Genomic DNA, 21,432 nt, shown 5'->3' with positions numbered 1-21,432 from the left:
TTTATACATGTGTGAACCAGAAATGCACATATTAATGTGCTTCATATCGCAATGGCTACAAAATCACGACTCTTGTGATCCAAGCCACAGGCCTCTCCTCCGATTTCTCAATAAACATAGAGCAAGCCAAAATACCCAAAGTGAATTCCCAACCTGAACAAGGTACCCAAAAAACATAAACAGACATTTTACAGATTATAAATGATATACAGCAAATGAATACATGGAGAAATGTTCAAATCACATATGCAGTACACAGAGAAATGCCAAGTAAAACAATAAGGTGCCGTATTGTTTGATCATACCTCATTGGTGTGATTGGTAATAGCGAAATAAAACCATGATGAAGACAAGTTCAAATACAAGGGCTAAAGCTTGTTGGATGCTTTTTTTCCTCTGTAATTTCGTGAATACACAAAATAATAATCCTTTCATACTTACCACTGTACCAAGAAACTGAATGCTCATGTTTCCACCTGCTTCTCGAGAAAGGCACTGGAAAAAAAAAAAAGAAGTGTATAATGAATTCACATCCACACAAAAATGTGTACATGAATGTTCATAGCATCATTATTCCTAATAGCCAAATAATCTAAATGTCCATTAACTGGTACACGGGTAAACGAAATCTTTTATATTCACACAATGGAATATTGTTCGGCCATAAAAAGGAAGGCAGTACTGATATGTGTGACAGCAGAAGGCCGCCACAAAGGACCACGTGTTATAGGACTCCACTGTACATAAAATGTCCAGAACGGCAAATCCAGAGAGACAGGAAGTAGATTAACACAGTCTGACGGTCCTATGCAGAAGACCCGCAGCGGCCCTACAGACTTCCCAGTCATCACAACTTCCTGGGCTAGCACAGGCTGCCTAAGAACACACAAAATGTCACATCTTTTCATTAGCGTAGATTATTTTATACCACTTGCCAAGGAAAGGACTGAAGGAATTTCTTGATTCCCTAAGAAAATGAGGGTGGGGTGGCGGAGGGGAAGCGAAGGTGGAGCTTCACGGACCTCTCAACAACTAGGAGTAAAAGTCATGAAGATACACATAAACTCTGGCTGTCCTACTGAAAAAAGAAACATGCTCCTAACTCTTGAGCAGGGTGCCAAGCATCAGAGATTGCCAATGTCAAGACTGGTACAGTAAGAAAGGGCAGCAGATTGTACAGATGCATTAGATAAAGCTATCCAGGAAAGAGAAGATGCCCTAGGCTTCTTCAGACTGCTCAAGAAAAAGCGAAGACCTCATGCTTGGGTAAGAGACACCTTTGGAAGGATTATCTAGCACAAGTTCAAGAAGTCTATTCCTTAGTACCTAAGTAAGAGAGACAGTAAGAAATGATTCTTGGCCATGCTTTCCGTGGCGCATTCCGTCTGACTGAGACCGGAGAAGCAAGCCCACGTGAAAGCCAGTAAGTCTAAGGGGAAAAAGAAAAATTTCTTCAGGAAGAGGTTCCACAACTTTCTGAAGCCCAGAAGTCAAGTCCTATCCAGTAAGTCTGAACTCTTATTCTCTTATTCTTCTTGGATAATAGTCTCTATACAAAAGTAAGCGACTTCCTAAAGAACTTGTCTTTTCAGTCAAATGATAATTTACTTATGGATCAGCTGAAGCATTGATACAGCATGGGAGTGGTCGTGCTTTTAGCAAACTTTAAGAAAAACCAGGTATAAAGCACAGATCAAATTCCTTTTAGAAAGGAAGGGAGGGAAGAAGGGAGAAAAAAGAGAAGAAAGAAAAGGGAGGAAGGAAGGGTAGCTGCCCAAGGGACAAGGACTGGGAGGAAATGAGAGATGCCAGCTAATTAGTACGGGGTTTCTCTCCACGTTGGGGAGAATGTTCTGTTAGTTGATTGCGGAGATGGCTGCACAACTCTGGGAACAGAGTAAAAAACACTGACTTGCACACTTTGGGTGAACTGTGTGGTATGTGAATTCTATCTCAATAAACCTGTCATAAAAAGTTAGCATTTGTTTAAAATAACAAGAGGACACCACAATTCTTCAGAGACTACTGAAAACAGACATAACCTCTATGTTATGCAAGTAATTTGTAAACTGCTCAAAGTGAATACAATATGACTTAAGCGTATCTTGCTCGATTTTTAGCTTCCTTTAAATAGATAACTAAAGAGTTCACTGGAAGTAAATTATACTTTTATTTTTCCCCAGATAATTCTCACCCGTAAAATTGCTCTGTTCACTCTTAACCTGTTTTTCAAAATTCTTTCTTTCTGGGCTACTCAGAAAGGGTCCAACTGCTTCAAAGACTCCACACACACACACACACACACAAAAATTAAAAAAAAAATTTAAAAAAAATTAAGCAGTTCTAACTAAGTAGCTGTGGGCTCTTTTTTTTTTTTTTTTTAAAGTTCCCAGATGTAGCCTTGGAGGGAGGGCTTCCTGTCAATGACTATAACAGAAATGTGCTAACTTTATTCCTTTTTAAAAAAAAGTGCAGGTTTACCAACCCTAGTTTTAAGATCACTCAAGTCCTAGAACCCATAGAAAATCTCCAGAATTCCAGCTCAGCCCCCAGTTCCTTGATTGAGGGAAGTTAGATCAGTCAGAAGGAAAGTGGATTAATGCACCAAGACAAGAAGACGGTCACCTCACCCACAAGTCCTGCCCCGGTGACTCAGCACAACCGTATCTGACCAGCACACTCAGCGTGGTGTGTGTGGTACAGTGCAGAAATAAATGATAACTCAGTATGATAAATCCATAGTACAACATGTACAAAGTATTAATGGATAAGAGGCCAGACCAGCTAGATGCCCAGAAAGGTTAAGGAAGACATACAGACACACAGTAGAGCCGGGTACTAAAACATGAGCATTCTCCAAAAGGGAAATAAATGAAACACTTTTGGTCCGATGGGCCAGTGTACGCAAATTTCAGCTGAAGAAAAAGCATGGGGAGTTTGAGGTGTGGTGAATGGTCTCATGGGGCCAGAGATCAGTTTGGTTAATAGAGTGAAGGGGCAGGAAAAGAAAACCGAGAAGATTTACAGAGCCAAGTCCCATCTTGCACAGAGTTCACACTTAATCAGGTTCTTATACTTAAAAACTGGGGACTAACACGGTTGTTTTAGAAAGACTGATGGTCTGATGTAAGGTTGAGGATATAAAGGAATGGGGTTTGGGGAGCTGGACTGGGAAACCAAGGAAAATGCAGCAGGTGGCAATCACTTGGGGGGTGGGGGGAGGGGGGCTGAAAGGCTAGATAGAGGTGAACCCAAAAGCAGAACTAAGCCTGTTTCGTTCACAGAAACTTAGAATTTGGAGGGCAAATGGATCTCAAAATCTACATTTTGTTTTACTTATGAGGAAATTAAAGATGCAGCGATATAAAAGTAATTTGCCTACATTGCAACAGGAGAAGAAGAATGCTGACCCCAGGAGTTGTGCAGGGTTGGGACAGCTCTGCTGTGCATGATGGAGTATCACCACAATCTCAGACCCGATCAGCACTTAGGGGGTGAGCTCTTTTAAGGACAAGGACCATTTCTTCCACTTCCTCCTTAATCCCAACAGCATGCAGGTCAGTGCCACAGAAATGAAAACAAAAAATCAATCTTCAAGAATTCTGAAATTTTTCCATACTATGAAAGACCAGAGTGACCTATATATCCCTCAATCTGCGACCATCTTGTGCAAGTTTTGCTGGGAGAGTTCAAGGTGTGGCCGTCAGAAAATTAGGAAAAATGCTGTAGAATGACGCAGACTGAGGACAGGTAGTCCAATGATCCGCGGACCTCCTTGCTGCTCATATTTTAAGAGCAGTGAGGAAAATACTCAGTGAAAGCATCGCCATTACTACAAACTTGGGACTCAACCCAGCAGCAGTTAAATCTTCCTTCCTCAGAAGCCTGAGGCACAGATCCAGAATCCTGTCCATATTTACCAGAACAGAATCAGCACAATTAATCACTTCTATCATGCAGCAACACACTTAATCATAACAGCTGTTCAGAGTGAGAAATTTTCTGATTGAAAGTGTGGCTGTTGGATTCTGGGAAGATGGCGGCGGTGGCAGAGTTTCTGAATCTTCCACAGGAACACTGAGGAGGCCCGGGGTAACAAACATCCCTAGTCCCCCAAATGTTGTCTACAAATACCACTTCCCACTTCCTACTTCAAGAAATCAAGGTTTCTCGGCAGAATGGCTGATCCTGGGTTTGGGGTAGAAATGAGGCTGCTGTATCTTGTCAAACCAGAAAGCAGCGGAGCTATCAAAGACCGGGGCCACGTTAGGACTAAAAAAATTCCCTGGCCAGAGCTGGCCAAGTCTGACCGTCAATAAGGATTACAGCTGCGATGGATTGAAGCAGACCAGGTGTGTTTGATCCCATGAGTTCAAAATGGATACCAGAAACAAAAACAAAACACCCTCATTTAGTCACTTTTGGAGAATAATAGGGAACCAACTCTCTGGAAATTGCAAAGTCAAGAGAAAGGGTCCAGCATTTATCTTTTCTATGAAAACTGTAGTCCTGGATAACCTAAGAATGTGTTGAGGTAGAGTTTCTCTTAAAAGAACGAATCCTGGGGGCGCCTGGGTGGCTCAGTGGGTTAAAGCCTCTGCCTTCAGCTCATGTCATGATCCCAGGGTCCTGGGATTGAGCCCCACATCGGGCTCTCTGCTCTGCAGGGAGCCTGCTTCCTCCTCTCTCTCTCTCTCTCTGCCTCTCTGCCTACTTGTGATCTGTCAAATAAATAAATAAATAAAATCTTTAAAAAAAAAAAAAAAAGAGTGAATCCTGGTAAATGAACAAAAAATGACAATATTGGAACATCATTGTTTTGTAACCCTTAATGAATTTATTGACCGAAGCCTGAGCATCAAGGGAGTGGTGACCAGACAGTGTCTCTTACAGAGGCACGACTCAGTCTCGCTGAAGATAATGGCACCCGAATCTGATTACACCTCTAGGTCCGCCTATCAATTTACAGAAAACAAAGGATGGAGGACATGTGAAGCCACACCACTGGGATGCAATCAGCTCAGTTCTGACTGTGGAAAACCGTGCAGGACAAAGGATCCCATTCCTTCAACAAATAAAATGCAAAAAATAAAAAAGAAAGTTCCATAGTCATTTCCCTCCAGCTACTGTCCCCTTTACCCTTCACAGCCAGACTCCTTAAAAAGTTGTCTCTCTCCATGGTCTCTCTGTTGCCCCTTTCCATTCTCCTCTGAACCTGTTGCCATGTGTTTTCCCCCACTGGCTGTAGGCCTTCTCATCAAGATCACGTATGATTTCCACATTACCTTACCTATCAGTAGTGGGCTTTGTCCTCATCTTCTCCAGCAATGTTATGCTATGAACTGCCAACGATTCGCTTTCCCAAACACAATTCTTTCACTGACTTCAAGGATATCCATGCCCCTGGTTTTGATCCTGCCTCCCTGCCAGTTCTTTCTTAGCCTTCTCTGTCTCCTCATTCAATTTCTACCTGCAGAAACTGAATGAGCTCCAGGAAGCCCAGTCCTCAGCTCTCTCCTTTCCCGTCTACTTTCTTTCCCTGTGTCATCTCACCACATGCATGCTTCCCCTCAATCCCCATGCCCATCTTAAAATAAATCAACTACTCTGAAGCATGACTTAGGTACAAAAGACTGCATTCCATTTAAAGTATAGAATTCAATGACTTTCTACAATTTTAAGAAATCACCTCCACAATCAACATGCAGAACATCACCACCACCTCCAGTAGGTTCTTCCTGCCCTTTCACAGTCCAATCTTCATCAATGCCCCCAGGCAACCACTGATGTGCTCTCTAAAATGAGTTCATTTTAGTTATTTAGTTTAAAATTCCTTAGCATCTTTGCCAATAATCGACTGACCACCTGTTTCTAGCTCTACTTCTATACTTCATTCTGTTCTACGTATCTCTCTACCAATACCATATTGTCCTGACGCTGCTGTTTCATAATTATTCTTGGAATCAGGCCGTATAATTCTTCCAACTTTTGTTTCTTTTTTAAAATTGCTTGGCTCCTGTGATTTTTTCAACTAATAGATTTTTGGGGGGTGTGGTAAAAAACACAACACAGTTTACCATTTTAACCATTCATAAGTACACAGTTCAGTGTGTAAGGTATATTTATGTTGTCGTGAAGCAGACCTTCAGAACCTTCTCATTTTGAAAATCTGAAATTTGGTACCCACTAAAGAACTGCCCCTTTGTCCCTCCCAACAGACCCTGGTAACCACCACTCTACCTTCTGTTTCAAGGAATCTGACTGCTTTAGGTGCCTCATACAAGTGGACACATAACAGTAGTTGTCATTTATTGTCTGCGCTCAGCATGTCTTCATGGTTTAACCATGTGACAGGATTTCTTTCTCTTTTTGGCTGAGTATTATCCCAGTGTATGTATATACTATATTTTGCTTATCCATTAATCTGCGATGGACATTTTAGTTACTTTGACCTCCTAGCTATTCAAAACAATGTTGCAATCAACTGGGGTGTTCAAATAACTCTTTAAGACCTGCTTTCAAGGGGCACCTGGGTGGCTCAGTGGGTTAAGCCTCTGCCTTTGGCTCAGGTCATGATCCCAGGGTCCTGGGATCAAGCCCGGAATTGGACTCTCTGCCCAGCAGGGAGTGTGCTTCCTCTTCTCTCTCTGTCAAATAAATAAATAAAATATTAAAGAAAAAAAAAAAAGACCTGCTTTCAATTCTCTCCAATATAGATCTAGAAGTGAGACTGCTGGACCACTAAGTACTAATTTTTAAATTTTCTGAAGAACCCTCATACTAGTCTCCATTCAAGTTGTACCATTTCATAATTCTACCAACACTGCACAAGCATTCCACTCTCTCCATGTTCTCACCAACACTTGTTATTTTCTGGGTTTTTTTTTGGGGGGGGGGGGGGGTTGTAGCCATTCTAAAGGATGTGGAATGTTGCCTCATTGTCATTTTGATTTACACTTCTATGATGATGAGTAAGGTTGAGCAAATTACTGTTATGTTTATTGCCTGTATATCACCATTGGATAAAAGACCATTTAAGTCCTTTGTTCAATTTAAAATCAGGTTAATTTGGGGGGCACCTGGGTCACTCAGTCAGTTAAGCTTATGACTCTGGATTTTTCAGACTCTTATTTCAGCTTGGGTCATGATCTCAGGGTCCTGGGACTGAGCCCCAGGTCGGGGCTCCTCACTCAGAAGGGACTCTTCTGGGGCTTCTCTTTCCCTCTCCCTCTGGCCTTCCCTGTCCCTGCTCACACACCCTCTCTCTAAAATAAATAAATAAATCTTATTTTTACAAAGATTTAATTTATTCATTTGAGAGAGCGCGCACGTGCGCATACACATGTGCAGAAGTGGTGGGGAGGGGTAGAGAAAGAGAGAGAAGCACACTCCTCACTAAGCAGGGAGCCCAGTGGCTCTACTCAAGGACCCCAGGATCATGACCTGAGCCAAAGGCAGATCCTTAACCATCTGGGCCACCCAAGCGTCCCTAAATAAATAAAGCTTTATAAATAGATAGGTACGTAGGTAGGTAGATAAGGTTCGTCTTCTTGTTAAGTTGTAGTTCTTTATAAATTCTGGATATTAACCCCTGTACAGATACAGGATTCGCAAATTTTTTCTCCCATTCACTCTGTTGTTCGTGACCTCTGATGCACAGACATTTTGAAGTCTGATGTAGTCCCATCTGTCTCTTTCCTTTGTTGCCTCGGACTTTGGTGTTGTATCCAAGAAATCATTCCTAAGTCCACTGTCAAGAAGCTTTTGGCCTCCACCTTCTTCTATAAGTTTTATGGTTTTAGATATAACATTTAGGTCTTTAATTCACTTAAGTACATCTTTATGTATGGTGTAAGTTCCTTTTATATGTGGCAGATCCACGTTTTGAGAGAAAATCTACAGGCTTATGACTATGGGATGTATGTTTGCAATTCCCATTTGCCCTATGAGTTCAAGACTCACAGAGACGACTGTTAGCTGGACCTTGACACATGGGTATCTAATGTGCATATTAAACCTATAAAGTCCAAACAGAACTACTGATTTACCTCCCCAACCCTGATCCTCTGCTATCTCCCATCTCCATAACCACCGCCATCTGTCACGCAGCTGCCTAGTCTTCACTCTTACCTGGCATCTGATCCATCCATCTTTTCTGTCTTCCCGCCCAAATAAATGCCAAAGTAGCTCACTTCTTACCATCTTGCCTGCTACCACCTTAGTCTAAGCCAAGGCTTGATGAACTCTTTCTGTAAAGGGCCATGAGGTCAATGTTTTAGGCTTTCTGAGGCAAAATTGAGGATATGAGGTAGTTAGTTATAGAACAAGAAAGAAAACAGATTTTCACAATTTTTTGGACAACATTCAAAATATAGTAATACCTAAGCCCAATTTTTTGGTAACACTAATAATGAAAATGGAATCCTCTTATTTAGGGATAAAATTCTATTTAATTGGGGCTTAAAGTTAGTGTTCTCTGTCATCAAAATCAATGGCAAGCAAATAGGCATCTGTTAATGCTGATCTGCAATGCAATTCTACCTCTTTCATCTTATTGTTTCTGAAGATTTTATTTATTTGAGAAAGAGAGCGTGCGCGTGACCACAAGCAAGGGGGAGCAGCAGAAGGAGAGGAAGAAGCGGGCACCCTATCGAGCTGGAAGCCTGAACTGGGGCTCCATCCCAGGACCCTAGGATCATGACCTGAGGCAAAGGCAGATGTTTAACCAATGGAGCCACCCATGGGCCCCGCTGTTACACCTTTGAAAATACCTTCTCACCACAGACAGGTTCTGCTAAATACGGACAAGAAGCCTCAAGCACGGGGCTTTCCTTAAGCACACTCATTGCTTGGAGGGCATTTACAGGATTCTGTTACGATTCCTATCCTGATAAGTGCCTTCCGGCTCACCATACACGGCAGTTGGGTCACTTCCGATTCTAGGCTAGGTGGAAGAGCTCGCCTGCACGAGGAGATGGATGTTAAATATGGACATTTCCTTTGCTCTTGTATGGAAGTTTGAAAAACGCTGCTGAAACTGCAGTTCACTTCCTGAAACTGCAGTTCACAGCCTGGGAAGTGTAAAAAGCAGCTTGACATTAGCTGTAATTCGAACATTACTTGTCAAAATGGTATTACCACAGTATAAATTTTGCATGTAAGTACTGTTTTGTCTTGCAATTTTAGGTTGAGTTCATTAACAAACATCAAATCTGCAGCACAAGCTAATTTTCAAAGCCATTCGATGTTTGATACAGCGGCTGAGGGTGGTTCTTCTTGTTTGGAAAAATTTAAATCTTGGTTCTGAGCTCAAAAACATCAACAAATTTTACCACTGCTAAGTCTCTGAATTGCTATGTGATAGGGAAAAACCAGGGTATTAGGGTTCTACTTACAAATTCCAGAAGCAGTCACAGCAAATAACTAACAAATGAATATGGCCCTATTCCAGTAAAACTGTATTTACGGCCACTGGAATCTAAATGTCACATACTTTCCATGTGTCATGAATCGCTATTCTTCTTGTAAATTTTTCCCAACCATTTAAAAACGTAATAACCACTCAACTTGGGAGCCGTACAGAAACAGGCCACGGGCTGGATTTTGCCGCCTCCTGGTCTCGGCCATCAGCAGCTTTCACCTGGCCCACTACACAGATCAAACAAACGTTCACTTAATCCCACCACTGCCCCTATGGTCTAGCCTCCTCACAGCAGTGATTTTAAATCGCATCGCATCATTCTTCTACTCAAAACCCTTCAAAAAGTTCACAGTAGGAACTGAATAAAACCCAAAACTTTTGGCCTACAATCTAGTCCCTGCCTATCTTCTCCTACTCTTCTAAGCTATACTGAAGATGCTGGCCTTCCTCTGGGCCTCTGCACAAACCAGGCTTGTGCCTGTCTCAGACCCTTTGCACTTGCCATGCCTGCAACTTGGGAATTTCACCCCCTAAATTTTTATGTGGCTGCCCCCTTCTCCTCCTAGGTCTCAACTCAATGTATGCTGTTCAGGAACAACTTTCCAGCCACCCTTGCTAAAGCTACCTCCTTTAGGTACTTCCTATGAAGTACCCTATCTTATAGCCTTCATCGATCTTCTTAGTGCTCAAATTACCTTGTGTGTTTACACCTTTGGGATCTACATCCCCATTGTAAATGTTGTACATTATCAGGGGGTGGGGGGCAGTGGCTAAGAGAGTGAGGGAGAGAGCAGGAAGAAGAGAACTGCCTAAACCTGACACGGCTCCGCAATAAGGACTGGTATCATAAAAAATGGAGAAATAAAATTTCATTCAAACTGGAATTTATCTCTATACAAAACCCAGGAATACACAATTTTCCCACAGTTCATGATGAAGACAATTAGGTTTTAGAATTCACAAAGAACAAAGTATCAGAGCTTACAAAGAGTCGGAAATGCCAAAACAAACACAAACTGACCATCTGACAAGCCAGTAACAGAAAGTAAAATAAAATCAAAATTAAGACTTTTATTTTCATGAAACATACCCCATCCTTATTCAAATATTTTCTCCAAGTGCTTTTTTACCCCTTTTCCTAGTTTAAGTGGCAATTTAGAGCTAGATAAAAACTCCTTCTGTTCTTATTTTGATATTCTGCTCCAACATTTACAAAACACAGACCTTTTTTTTCTTTAAAGAAAGAATATTCAAGAAGTAAGACTCTGATTACTGAAACGACTTCAGGATTTGCGGGAATCAAATTCACAGAAAATTAGCAAAGGCCGTTCACTCAAAAAAAGAAAAACATTCACAAAATAATGCTCCAAAAATATCTTTCTGGGATAATGAAATCAGAGGCAATTTCACCTTTAAAAAGTAATCTCACTGAACAGTAAGAGGAAGAAATAGTAATAGTTTTCTTTTTCCCCTCGCTGATATCCAGCATGATAACGTGCGGTAAAGGCCAATTACTACGGGATTTGTCTTATCGCGCTCCGCGGCAGCTGCTTGCATTCTTTTCCACATTTCCACAATCGGTGTTTATACTATGCAAAATTCTCTCCTTCTGGCAGCTACTAAAATATCATTTTCTAGTAAACAGATAGTAGAGGAGAAAAAAAAAAAAACACATGGAGGGAGGAGCAAGAGGAGACGCAGAATGACATTTTCCCATTATAGTAAATTTTTAAAAGCAGCTCCAAATCATAAAACCAGTGCCACTAGAGACAAGAAAACAGCCAAGCTTCTGGGACTCCATTACAAAAGCAGGTAGAGGTGTCAAAATTAATATTTTAAATTATAGTTGTAAATACATCCCAGCTGTTAAATTGTGATTAAATTTTTCAAAGCGTAGTGAAAGGAGTTATTTCTGTTCTCCTGGTGGGCTTGTTTCTAAGATGTGTAACTGTAATTGATGTTTTCAGGAATGTGAAAAGGAGATGGTTAATAATTACTCTCTCGTTTCCTACTTCTTTGGAAAAAAATACCAACCTCCACTTACAAAGTTATATATTTATATATCCTATACATCCTAAATAGATGGTTTCATATTACATTTGATAACTCTAGAGTAATCACATGCACATAGTACAAAATAACAGCTAATTACTTCTAAAGGGATGGGGAGAAACAGCTGAAAAACACGGAAAACATTTATTTTGGTACTAAAAACAGAAGATCGCTTCCAGAGCCACTTTTTTTTGATACTGGCAAAATATAAGCAAACACATAAGCCACTTACTTAATTTTCTAATTAAAATATTATTAAAATATTTACTTTAGCATCTATGCACATTTATAAGAATTATAACAAAAGTATCTTCCCAGAAGATGTGAGCATTGCTTTCACCTACAAAACTTAAAAAAAAGAAAATAGCTTCTTTTCAACGTCCCTTACTCAAGAGGTACGAGACGCAATTCATTTTCCTCAAAAAAAAGGAGAAAAGTTTAAAGCTTAAAAATCTATTCAAATTCTGGGTAGACAAGCATTTGCAAACATATCACAGTTATTCAATCTGCAAACACAACTACAGCTCTACCATATTCATGTGCTTATATATAATATCCTATATCACACGGGCCCACTGAACATTTTAAGTTATCATGTTATGTAATCTATTTAACATCGCAATCAGTGCACAAATAATCCATTTAATCTGGCATTCTGCGGTAAATAACATGACATTCCCGTGACACTATTCCCAATGTGTCTGCTTTAACATAGAAAATTAGTTCCACTTAGCTGAGTATCAATAACCTATTCATCGTAGAACGCACCAGTGCTGCAGTCAGCTTTGCACTGTTATTTATCATAAATTTATCTTCTCTTGAAAATATTTAAGAAAGAATATGAGAAATAAAAAGAAGAAAAGCCTTCAAAGGTACATCATGAATAGCTTCACATCACACAAACGCAGAGACTGTTAAACCTTAGCAGGATCGCAAGATATTTTCAAAAGTATTTAGCTACTCTTCAGGCCTGTAGACAACCTGCTGTGAGCAGGTGGATAGAAGAAATCATGCCACACAAAGAAACAGGCCAATAGCAGGCGGCAGCTCTGCCTGCAAATGTTCAAACAACGTGACCACGCGAAATGAAAATCTAGTATGTAAAATGCTGGCAAGAAGCAACACATTAAATCCCAGCAGACAAATTACACCATAAGAAATGGAAGAACTATTTGAATTGTTCAGAGTAAAACTGAAGGGCCTCTTTCAAGGTCAAAAGGAATGCTGCATAGGAATAGAGTATAGTCACAGAAATTAAAAAAAAATAAAATAATATAAAATTCTATTTGAGCAGCCTGTTCCAAGCTACAGAGGTGCTAGGGTGTGTGGAGACAATACAGCGAGCTCTACACCTACAAAACATGGCAAATCTTTTGTTCCAACCCTTCATTATATGCTGTAAGCAGGGAATCATTCCACGTATTACAAGTAGTCCTAAGTTTTGTTACAATTCTAAAATAAAATGTGAAAGTTCGTCAACTAGAGGATAAATTCATCTTCTGCTTAAAAATGAATTTAATTCACCCACTCCTAATTTTAAATGATAAAAGCCAAAACTGGTTGACACATAGGGGAGCACAAAAAAACCAGTATGTTTTTCTTCTAGGAGCACTCTTATTTATGACAGGTTTCTTTTGTAAGCGACCCACTAGCCACCTGTGTCTACCTGGAATGTGACTACAACGACTGAGAAATTAAATTTTCCATTTTATTTAATATTAAGTAATTTAGGGCGCCTGGGTGGCTCAGTTGGTTAAGTGACAGTCTTTGGCTCAGGTCCTGGTCCTGGAGTCTGGGGCTGGGGGTGGAGTCTGGCACAGGGCTCCCTGCTGGGCGGAGAGTCTGCTTTTCCCTCTGACCCTCCCCCCACTCATGCTCGCTGGGGCGCGCTCTCTCTCTCTCTCTCTCATGCTCCCTCTCTCAAATAAATAAATAAAATCTTTTAAAAATATTAAGTAATTTAAACATAGACTCTGTGGAATATAATTTTCTTTACACACAATTTCCTTGTTCTGGTATGACTGCATTTCACATTCATAGTTCTGTTGCTTCTAAGCTATTACGGGTATATATGCACGCCAGGGAAGTGTGTTGTTTCTGGTATCACATTAATAATTTTTTGTATTATTTCATCTTGAAATGCTAACATTTTGAATACACTGAGTTAAACAAAATGGATTAGTGAAATTAATCTCACTTGTTTTTACTTTCTTAGGGTGGCTACTAAGAAACTTAAAATTGCGTATATATGGTTCATTAGATTTCTACTGGACAGTGCTGCTCCAGTCTGTAACTTTTTAAACTGGTAATTTGAAAATGAGATTATACCTTCCCACACCAGAAATGAGAAATGATTGTAGGTTTTCAGATTATACCCCTAAGACCTATTTTATAAACATCATTACTGATGGATTCTCTATTTGCAATGGAAATAATAGAAAAATACTGGTATATACCCAAAAAAACAACAACGAAAAAAGGAAATATGAAATACTCTCATTTTATTTTCCTTGACTATCTGAGGAAAACTTGGTTTAGTTATTATATGAAGAAATAGATTAAAAGCTTACAAAAATTCTGGAGGACCTAGAAGTATCTTCAAGAGTTTTTGATGTTTGTGTGCTCATTCTTCAGTATAAATCACTTCATTTCAAAATACAGGGTCCTCCTTTCAGATACACGGCTCACTAGCTCTACACTTAAAGTTACTAACAATGATTAGAATTTCTGTCCGTGAATAGGACTTTCTAGACGTCAGAAAAGAAAAAGACTTAAAGCAGCCATGTGGGTAAGTTGAAGTAAGAGGTTGTGCAGTAGACTTAGCTGAACGATGAGTTATTAGTGATGCTGGGGAAGAGAGAGTTCAAGCAATGGGTGCACAAAACTCTGAGAGAAAGGAAATCAGGAACAGTCTGAACTGAACCTTTCTCTATACCTATCAATAGGTGGTACTATTGGCCTTAAACAGTGTAGGAAAATTAGGTATTTCCTTGACTGGAAAGAAATGTGCTTGGTGAGCACAATACTTTTGGGAGTGGTCTTTGCTCTCGCAAGAACTATGGTGGTTCTGTATCCAGAGAGATCAAGCTGCAATGTTCTCTAATAGAGAACAGATTCTGCAACTATCAGAAAGTTGGGAATTAAAGAGAATTGATAAAACAGCTAAGAAGGCTGTCATATGAACAAAGTCTAATTCAATGCAGTCTTAGAGAAATAAAATCTAAATCTTGAAAGTACAGAAGAGGCAGAATTGTTTTGTTGTAGGAGATTTTATTTATTCATTTATTGGAGAGAGAGCGAGGGAGGGAGCACATGGTGGAGTGGGGAGCAAAAGCTGACTCCACACTGCGTGGAGCCTGATACAGGGCTCGATCCCACAACCCTGGGTCACCATCTGAGCTGAAACCAAGAGTCGGATGCTCAACCGACAAATCCACCCAGGCGCCCAAGGCAGATTTATTTCTGAAATTACAAAATGCAAGATGACTATCCATCCACTCATCCATTTGGTTGCTGAGCCTTTCCATGGGCCAGGAAGTCAGCAGGGTAGTGCTAACTGAAGGGTTAATCGAAACTGAAAACTTTGATCAATTAAAGGAAGTAAGTAACCTATGACATTCATTATCCAAATGATGGTACACACCAAATTACAGTTTATTTTTTAAAGAAATTAATGGATAGGGGCATCTTGGTGGCTCATTTGTTAAGCGTCTGCCTTTGGCTCAGGTTATGATCCCAGCGTCCTGGGATCGAGCCCTACATCAGACTGTTAGCTCAGCAGAAGCCTGTTTCTCCCTCTCCCTGTTCCCCTGCTTGTGTTCCCTCTCGGGCAAATAAATAAACATAACTGAAAGAAAGAGAAAGAAAGGAAGGCAGGCAGGCAGGCAGGGATAATTATCAAGCTCATGAGGTTTACCAGTGAAAACCAGGAAAGTAAATAATGTGATACGACTGAATTTGATTGGATGAACAGGGAGCTAAGTCCTAAAGCAAAGCTTTGCTTTCTACCCAACTATTTGATCATCTAGTCAGAGAAAGACGCTAACTGCTACTTTTCATGTAGCCACAGGGATTCAGTAATAAAACTAAACAGGTGCTAAGTACTCATATTTTCTTAAGTAAGAAGCTAGACTAGCTACCTAACAGAACATGCTAAGAACTACAAAACCAACAACTGCCCATCTCCCACTTCAAAAGCATATGAAAGAAATTAAAAATTAATCAGTGGAGGCTGAATTATTACGCTAAGAACTCAAGGTTGAACACTTTTAAGTGAAAGGCATTTTAAGAGAATCACTTGGTTTTCCATGCATCTCCTGGATTTTGAGGGACAAGTACATAAGGCTAACAATTGTTTTGGTGACAAAAAGAGAGAAGAGTATGATGAGGCATGCACTGATGATTATTTCTTGTGTCCCAATGTGGACTGTGCAGAAGAGGCCCAGCCTGGGTCATTATGAGAGACCCTGCTCAACAGGAAAATCTAGAGGGATGAGAATCAGGGGGACAAAGTCAACTGGAAAAAAACAGAATAGGCTTTAAGGCTTCTATAGGTGAGAAATTCTCCCAAAGCCACAAAAAGCATCCTTGAAGACAACAGCCAACTTTAGATGTTTGCCATGCCCCCAGAATAATGAATGACAGGTTACATTAGCCCAGGTCACTCAAGTTCTTCCTACCATGTTCCTCCCCTCCTTACCCCAAACTGCAACTTTGGAGAAAGCCCAGATGGCAAGTAAGAAGTGAGAGAGGACATAAAGCAAGAGAGAAGAAACCAACAATACTCTCATCTTTCCCAAAAAATTTCTGTCTTGAGGAGGAACTGAGGACGGGAAGAGAGGTTATATCAGTTTTGACATTACAGTGAACTTGATTTTCAAACACACCCCCTCCTGGAGTGCCTGGGTGGCTTAGTCCATTAAGCATCTGCCTTTGGGTAGGTCATGATCTCAGGATCCTGGGATGGAGCCCCACATCAGGCTCTCTGCTCTGCAGGGAGTCTCTTTCTCCCTCTGCCTCTTCCTCTGTGCACTCTATCTCTCCCACTCTCTCTCAAATAAATAAAAAAATAAACACACCTTATCCCAAGTAGAAAACTGATTGCATATCCCCTTGTAATAACTATATGACAGAACTGTTTATGATTTTATGCAGGGGATGAAAGAATAAGCTGAGAAAATGGGTTTGAAAGAAGAGTTATAAATAAATTTTTTAAAAAGTTTCTTCTACTTGCACTAGAAAAGTTCCATTTGTGCAGTAAAGTGGTTACCTGGTTAAAAAAAAAAAGATAAAGGAAGGCCAATTATTAGGAAGTACTCAGAATGTTTTCTCAATAATTATCTAAATGAATCTTATTCTACAATAAGGTACCACTTCATACCCATTAGTATTGTTATACTAGAACAAAACCATGGGGGGGGGGGAGCATTGGTGAATATGTGGAGAAATTGTAACCCTTGCACAATGCTGGTAGGACTATAAAATGGTGCAGCCACTGTGGAAAAAGTATAGTGGTTCCTAGAATATTAAACATAGATTTACTACACGAGCCACTAACAGAGGATCAGGATTCACAAAAATATGAACTTTTATGAATCAATAAGAAAAAGAAATACTCCAATAAATCAAAATGGGCAACAGCCATGAACAAGTAGTTTGCAGAAGAGAAAACAGGAGTGTCAATAAATATATATTTTAAATGCTCATTGTCATTACTAACCAATATATGTAAGATCACAAAGAGATACCACTTAAACCCACCAGCCAGGAAAAACTTAAATAGTCTGGATACCAAGAGTTACCTAGGATGTGAAGCCAAATTGTTAAATTGTTCCAGGGTCCAGATCCTGGCTCTTCTATTTATTAGCAGAATGCTCTGGGTGAGTAATTTAGTATTTTTAAGGCCTCAGTTTCCCCAACTGCAAAATGCAGGATAACACTAGTACATTGGATTGGTGTGAGGATTAAATACTTTGATACAGATGAATTGTATAGAAAAGTCAGTGCCTGACACAGTAGGTATACAATTAGGTTTTCTTATTATTCATATTCTTGATAGCAGCACTGTTGGTAGACACATATATTGGTACAACCACAGAGGAAAAACCCTTCAGCATTACTGGGCAGGATTAAGAATATAGTCCCTGCAACCAGCTGTTCTATTTGCATATTCCTTGAAGAAACTCTTCAAGAAGAAACACAAAGAGAAACATTCATAGAAACAGTGTTTGTTCTGAAAACAAAGTAAGTAACACAACATCTACCGAGGAGAGAAAGAATAAATTGTGGTATATTAACATGACTTAATAACATATAGCATGGAAATAAAGAAAGCTACATGCATCCAATGACCAACCTCACAAACATGAGCAACTCACAGAAGCAGAGAGAGAGAGTACAGTGCCAACGATGTACACTCAAAAGCTGACAACATACTGTTTACAGTATGGATATGTAACATTCCTACAGAAGAGGAAGGGAGAGATGCACTTAAAATGTATTTAAAGTGCAATTTAAAAATTGAGATGGTAGTTACCTCTCGGGGGCAGGAGGAAGGATCTAATTAAAAAAGAGCACAGAGGAAAGGCAGTAGTACTGGGAATGTTTCCTTGTTTAATCCGGATGGTAAATATTCGGGTTTTTGTTGTGTTCTTTAGCTTTTATACAAATTAATATATATTTGTGTACATAAAATATTTAGTAAGGAAAAGTTTAAAAGTAAGCACAAAAATTCAGGAGGAAAAAACCTAATCATTATTACTATAAAATCACCTGAAAAACACTTGTGGTCACTTCCACCCCGTAGTTCTTCTTTGAAAAACACAGTAGTATTTTCATAGCTATTTGTTTGGAGGTACTGAGCTGAAAGGCTTGGGCAACTCAGCCCAGGAAATCAGCGCCGAGAAAAGGGAGCCGGGCACAAACCCTGAAGATCTGCCCAGGCTCACGGCAAGCGGAAGAGACAGCTACAAAGAACACTTTGAAGCCACCACTCATTCTCCTGTCTTTTCAAATCCCTTCACCACAAATGCTCTTGTCTGGACGGAAGACATTCAGAGAGAAGATGATTCCCCTCCTCTGTTTCTGGAACAGGCCCTAACTTCTCTCCCCATGGTCAATCTCACTTTCCTTCCATCCTCTCTCCACGATGCAACTTGAACCGAGCTCCTCCTTAACTCTAACGCTCTCCAGACCATCACTTCCTTCGGGAACACTTGTCCATGGATCCACCGGCCAAGGATAAAGCGGAGGCCACACTGTGTCATCAGCAAGGCTTCAAATGACTTGGCTCCTACCTACTTCACTTTTTTGCTCAGGACACCCAGCTTGATCTCCGACTGCAAAGGCCGGAAGCGGTGGTTCTCAGACAGCTTGCCCTGGCCCAGCAGCAGGAGCATTACCTGGGAACTGACTAGAAATGCACACCAAGCCCAGAACAACTGAACTGGAGCAAACTCCGGGGGTGGGCCCGGCCATCTGAACTTTATCAAGCCTTCTGGGTAATTTTGAAGCACACCAAAGTTTGAGCATCACTGGTTTAAACCATGAATGAAAGGTAAATTATTATTTGAAGAACTCTGATAGAGAAACCCAAGAAGTACTATATAGCACAGCGGTTAGAAGCCCACACTCTGGGGTCACCCTGCCAAGGTTCGAATTTCTGCTCAGCCTCCTCCTAGGAAGGTAATCACAGAACAGCTGCTTAGACTGCCTCGGCAGAGCGGGACACTTCACTGGGATCGGTCCCACAGCGAGTCTGCTCAGTCTGCTCAGACTTAAATCCCGGCTCTACCTGCTACCAGCCATGTGACCTTGAGCAAGTCACGTACCTTCTCTGAGCCTCAAGGGCCTCATTTACGAAAGTGCCAATAATAGTACCTACTTCACACAGTTGCCGTGAAGATGAAATGAATGTAACTGTACCGTGCTCAGTACCGCTCCCGATACGCAGTAAGTACCGTGCAGTATATATTCTCATTATGTTACTAATTTCATGGGGACCACATTATGTTTTGGAGATTAAAAAAGTCAACTAATGTTCCTAACAAGTGAATAAATGCTAATGCTCATAGCAAGTGAACATTAGGAAGGAAGAACTTTCCTCAGAAAGTTTCCTTGCTTTTTTTTTTTTAAGGTAAATGAGTTTGTTTGGTTTGTATCCGGCATACCATTTATACCTTTCTGAGTTTATTTCCTTCCAATGAAATAGTACTTAACTGGAAGCAATGACCTTTCCAAAGAGTTGGGCGGGGGGGTGGTCTTGCCTTGAGGGGTCACTGAGTTCAGAGTAATGCCTTTTTTAAAAGCAAAGAACTCAGAAAGAATGAGAAGGGATTTATTGAACACTCTCCCAATGATAGGGAAAATATTTCTGGGAATTATTCTAAGAACATATCCAGTGTTAACATAGCTAGAACTAACTCTCCATGTAAAAGTGCTATCAAGTTACCTACCTGCACTCACTGAGAAGGAAACTGAAAATATCATGATACACCAATTTGGACAGCAGGACTTCCTAGCTCTCTGCTCACTGCTAGATCATCATACTGTGTCCCCTGACTGGAACACGCATGTCTGGCCACAGCATGTTCAGTGCAGAGCACATTTGACTGAACGTAAACAAGTATGACAAACCCAGGTTTTCTGAAGACAAAATAAATGGATCTACATAATGTGAAATTATGCAATGGTATTTTTTCCAAGGGTCTCAAAGTGTCCAAACTCATCTTTAGAATATGAAAGAAAATATGAGAGAGAAAAAATATACTGGGCCAAGTTACAAAACCGAAGTCAAAATTTATAGCTCATTACTGAGAATTCCGTATTTCTTAGACCCATAAAGATAATATGCCAATTAAGCCTGGCTTAGAAATTAGTTTAGTCATCAAATATTTACTGGAGGTTTCTGGAATACCTCCCTCTCTAACAGAGGTATATATAAGAATCTGACGTACAGAAGTATTTATATGTGAGTCTCTCGATGTCTCTAGGTTCTAAAAACCAGTTACCTGTGCAAAATCAAGTTAGGACAACATAAAAATATTTTTGTTAAAAAAACAACAACAACAGAAAGAATGAGCATTATTTAATCCTATGGGGGGGTGTGTGATTTTTATTTGCATGTGATCACAGTGTTACATGTTACATAGTGTTCTTTTGTTTTGTTTTGTTTTCCCTGGTACTCTAAAATTCAACTATGAGGTCAGCTGAAGAAACTTTGGCAGAATCTCTTTTCATAGCTCCTTTAAAATGGAGGTCACTGATGACAAAGAACATTCAATCAATTCTGGATTTCAAGTTATTTCCTCGATGCAAGAAATCTTACTTTGGAGGGAAAATAAAGGTTAATAAATTGAGATTACTCAATTTTTAAAAGGCATCAATATGTTCTGGCAAATCAATACACAGCTCACATTTCTACTGATCCAGCTCTATACGATCTCAATCACATGAAAAGGAAGGTAACAAATCATATTTTATAACTAAAAACCCACAATGACAACAAAAATGGCTATCTGCTAATATTTTTGGAAAAGTGCACAGGGTGCTTCATTTACAACAAAGTATATAGTAAGTATTAATTCCCTAGCCTTCCCAGATGCTGGGAAAAAGAAAATATTGATTCCTCTGAAGACTTGCCTCAAGATCCTCCAAAGAAAGAAAAACTGTTTTCCATCATAAATGTAGGAGATGCATAATATGCAGCTTCCCTACTCTAACTGTCAGAATTAACCTAAAGGCAGCTGCTGGTAAGGATTCTGGACTTGCAGGACCCCTTGAAGTAAACCGTCAGAACGTTTACCTGTATCGTCCTCTGAGTGCCATCGACGTTGACAGACAATAAGGGTGAAGCCAGGTTCCACGTGCCGGTCACATTTAGTTTCGACCCATCAACTTCCACCTGTTGTGACACCAAATAAGACTGTTACCAGGAAGAAAGACAGAAAACTGATCTCAAG

General features: G+C 40.2%; 1 protein-coding gene across 2 annotated transcripts in view; it reads right to left on the bottom strand.

The window, feature by feature from the left end:
• PCCA (propionyl-CoA carboxylase subunit alpha) overlaps positions 1-21,432 on the bottom strand; it is a 413,253-nt gene that overhangs the window by 75,667 nt on the left and 316,154 nt on the right. For both annotated transcript variants that reach the window (XM_059378122.1, XM_059378121.1), the window contains 2 exons: positions 21,276-21,374; positions 442-495 (listed from right to left, as the gene is read on the bottom strand). In XM_059378122.1, coding sequence (XP_059234105.1) covers positions 442-495; positions 21,276-21,374 — 153 coding nt within the window. The remainder of the gene's footprint in view (positions 1-441; positions 496-21,275; positions 21,375-21,432) is intronic.

Source organism: Mustela nigripes, chromosome 15 (genome assembly GCF_022355385.1).
Source record: "Mustela nigripes isolate SB6536 chromosome 15, MUSNIG.SB6536, whole genome shotgun sequence".
Taxonomy (NCBI): domain Eukaryota; kingdom Metazoa; phylum Chordata; class Mammalia; order Carnivora; family Mustelidae; genus Mustela; species Mustela nigripes.
This window is presented reverse-complemented; position numbering and strand designations above follow the sequence as displayed.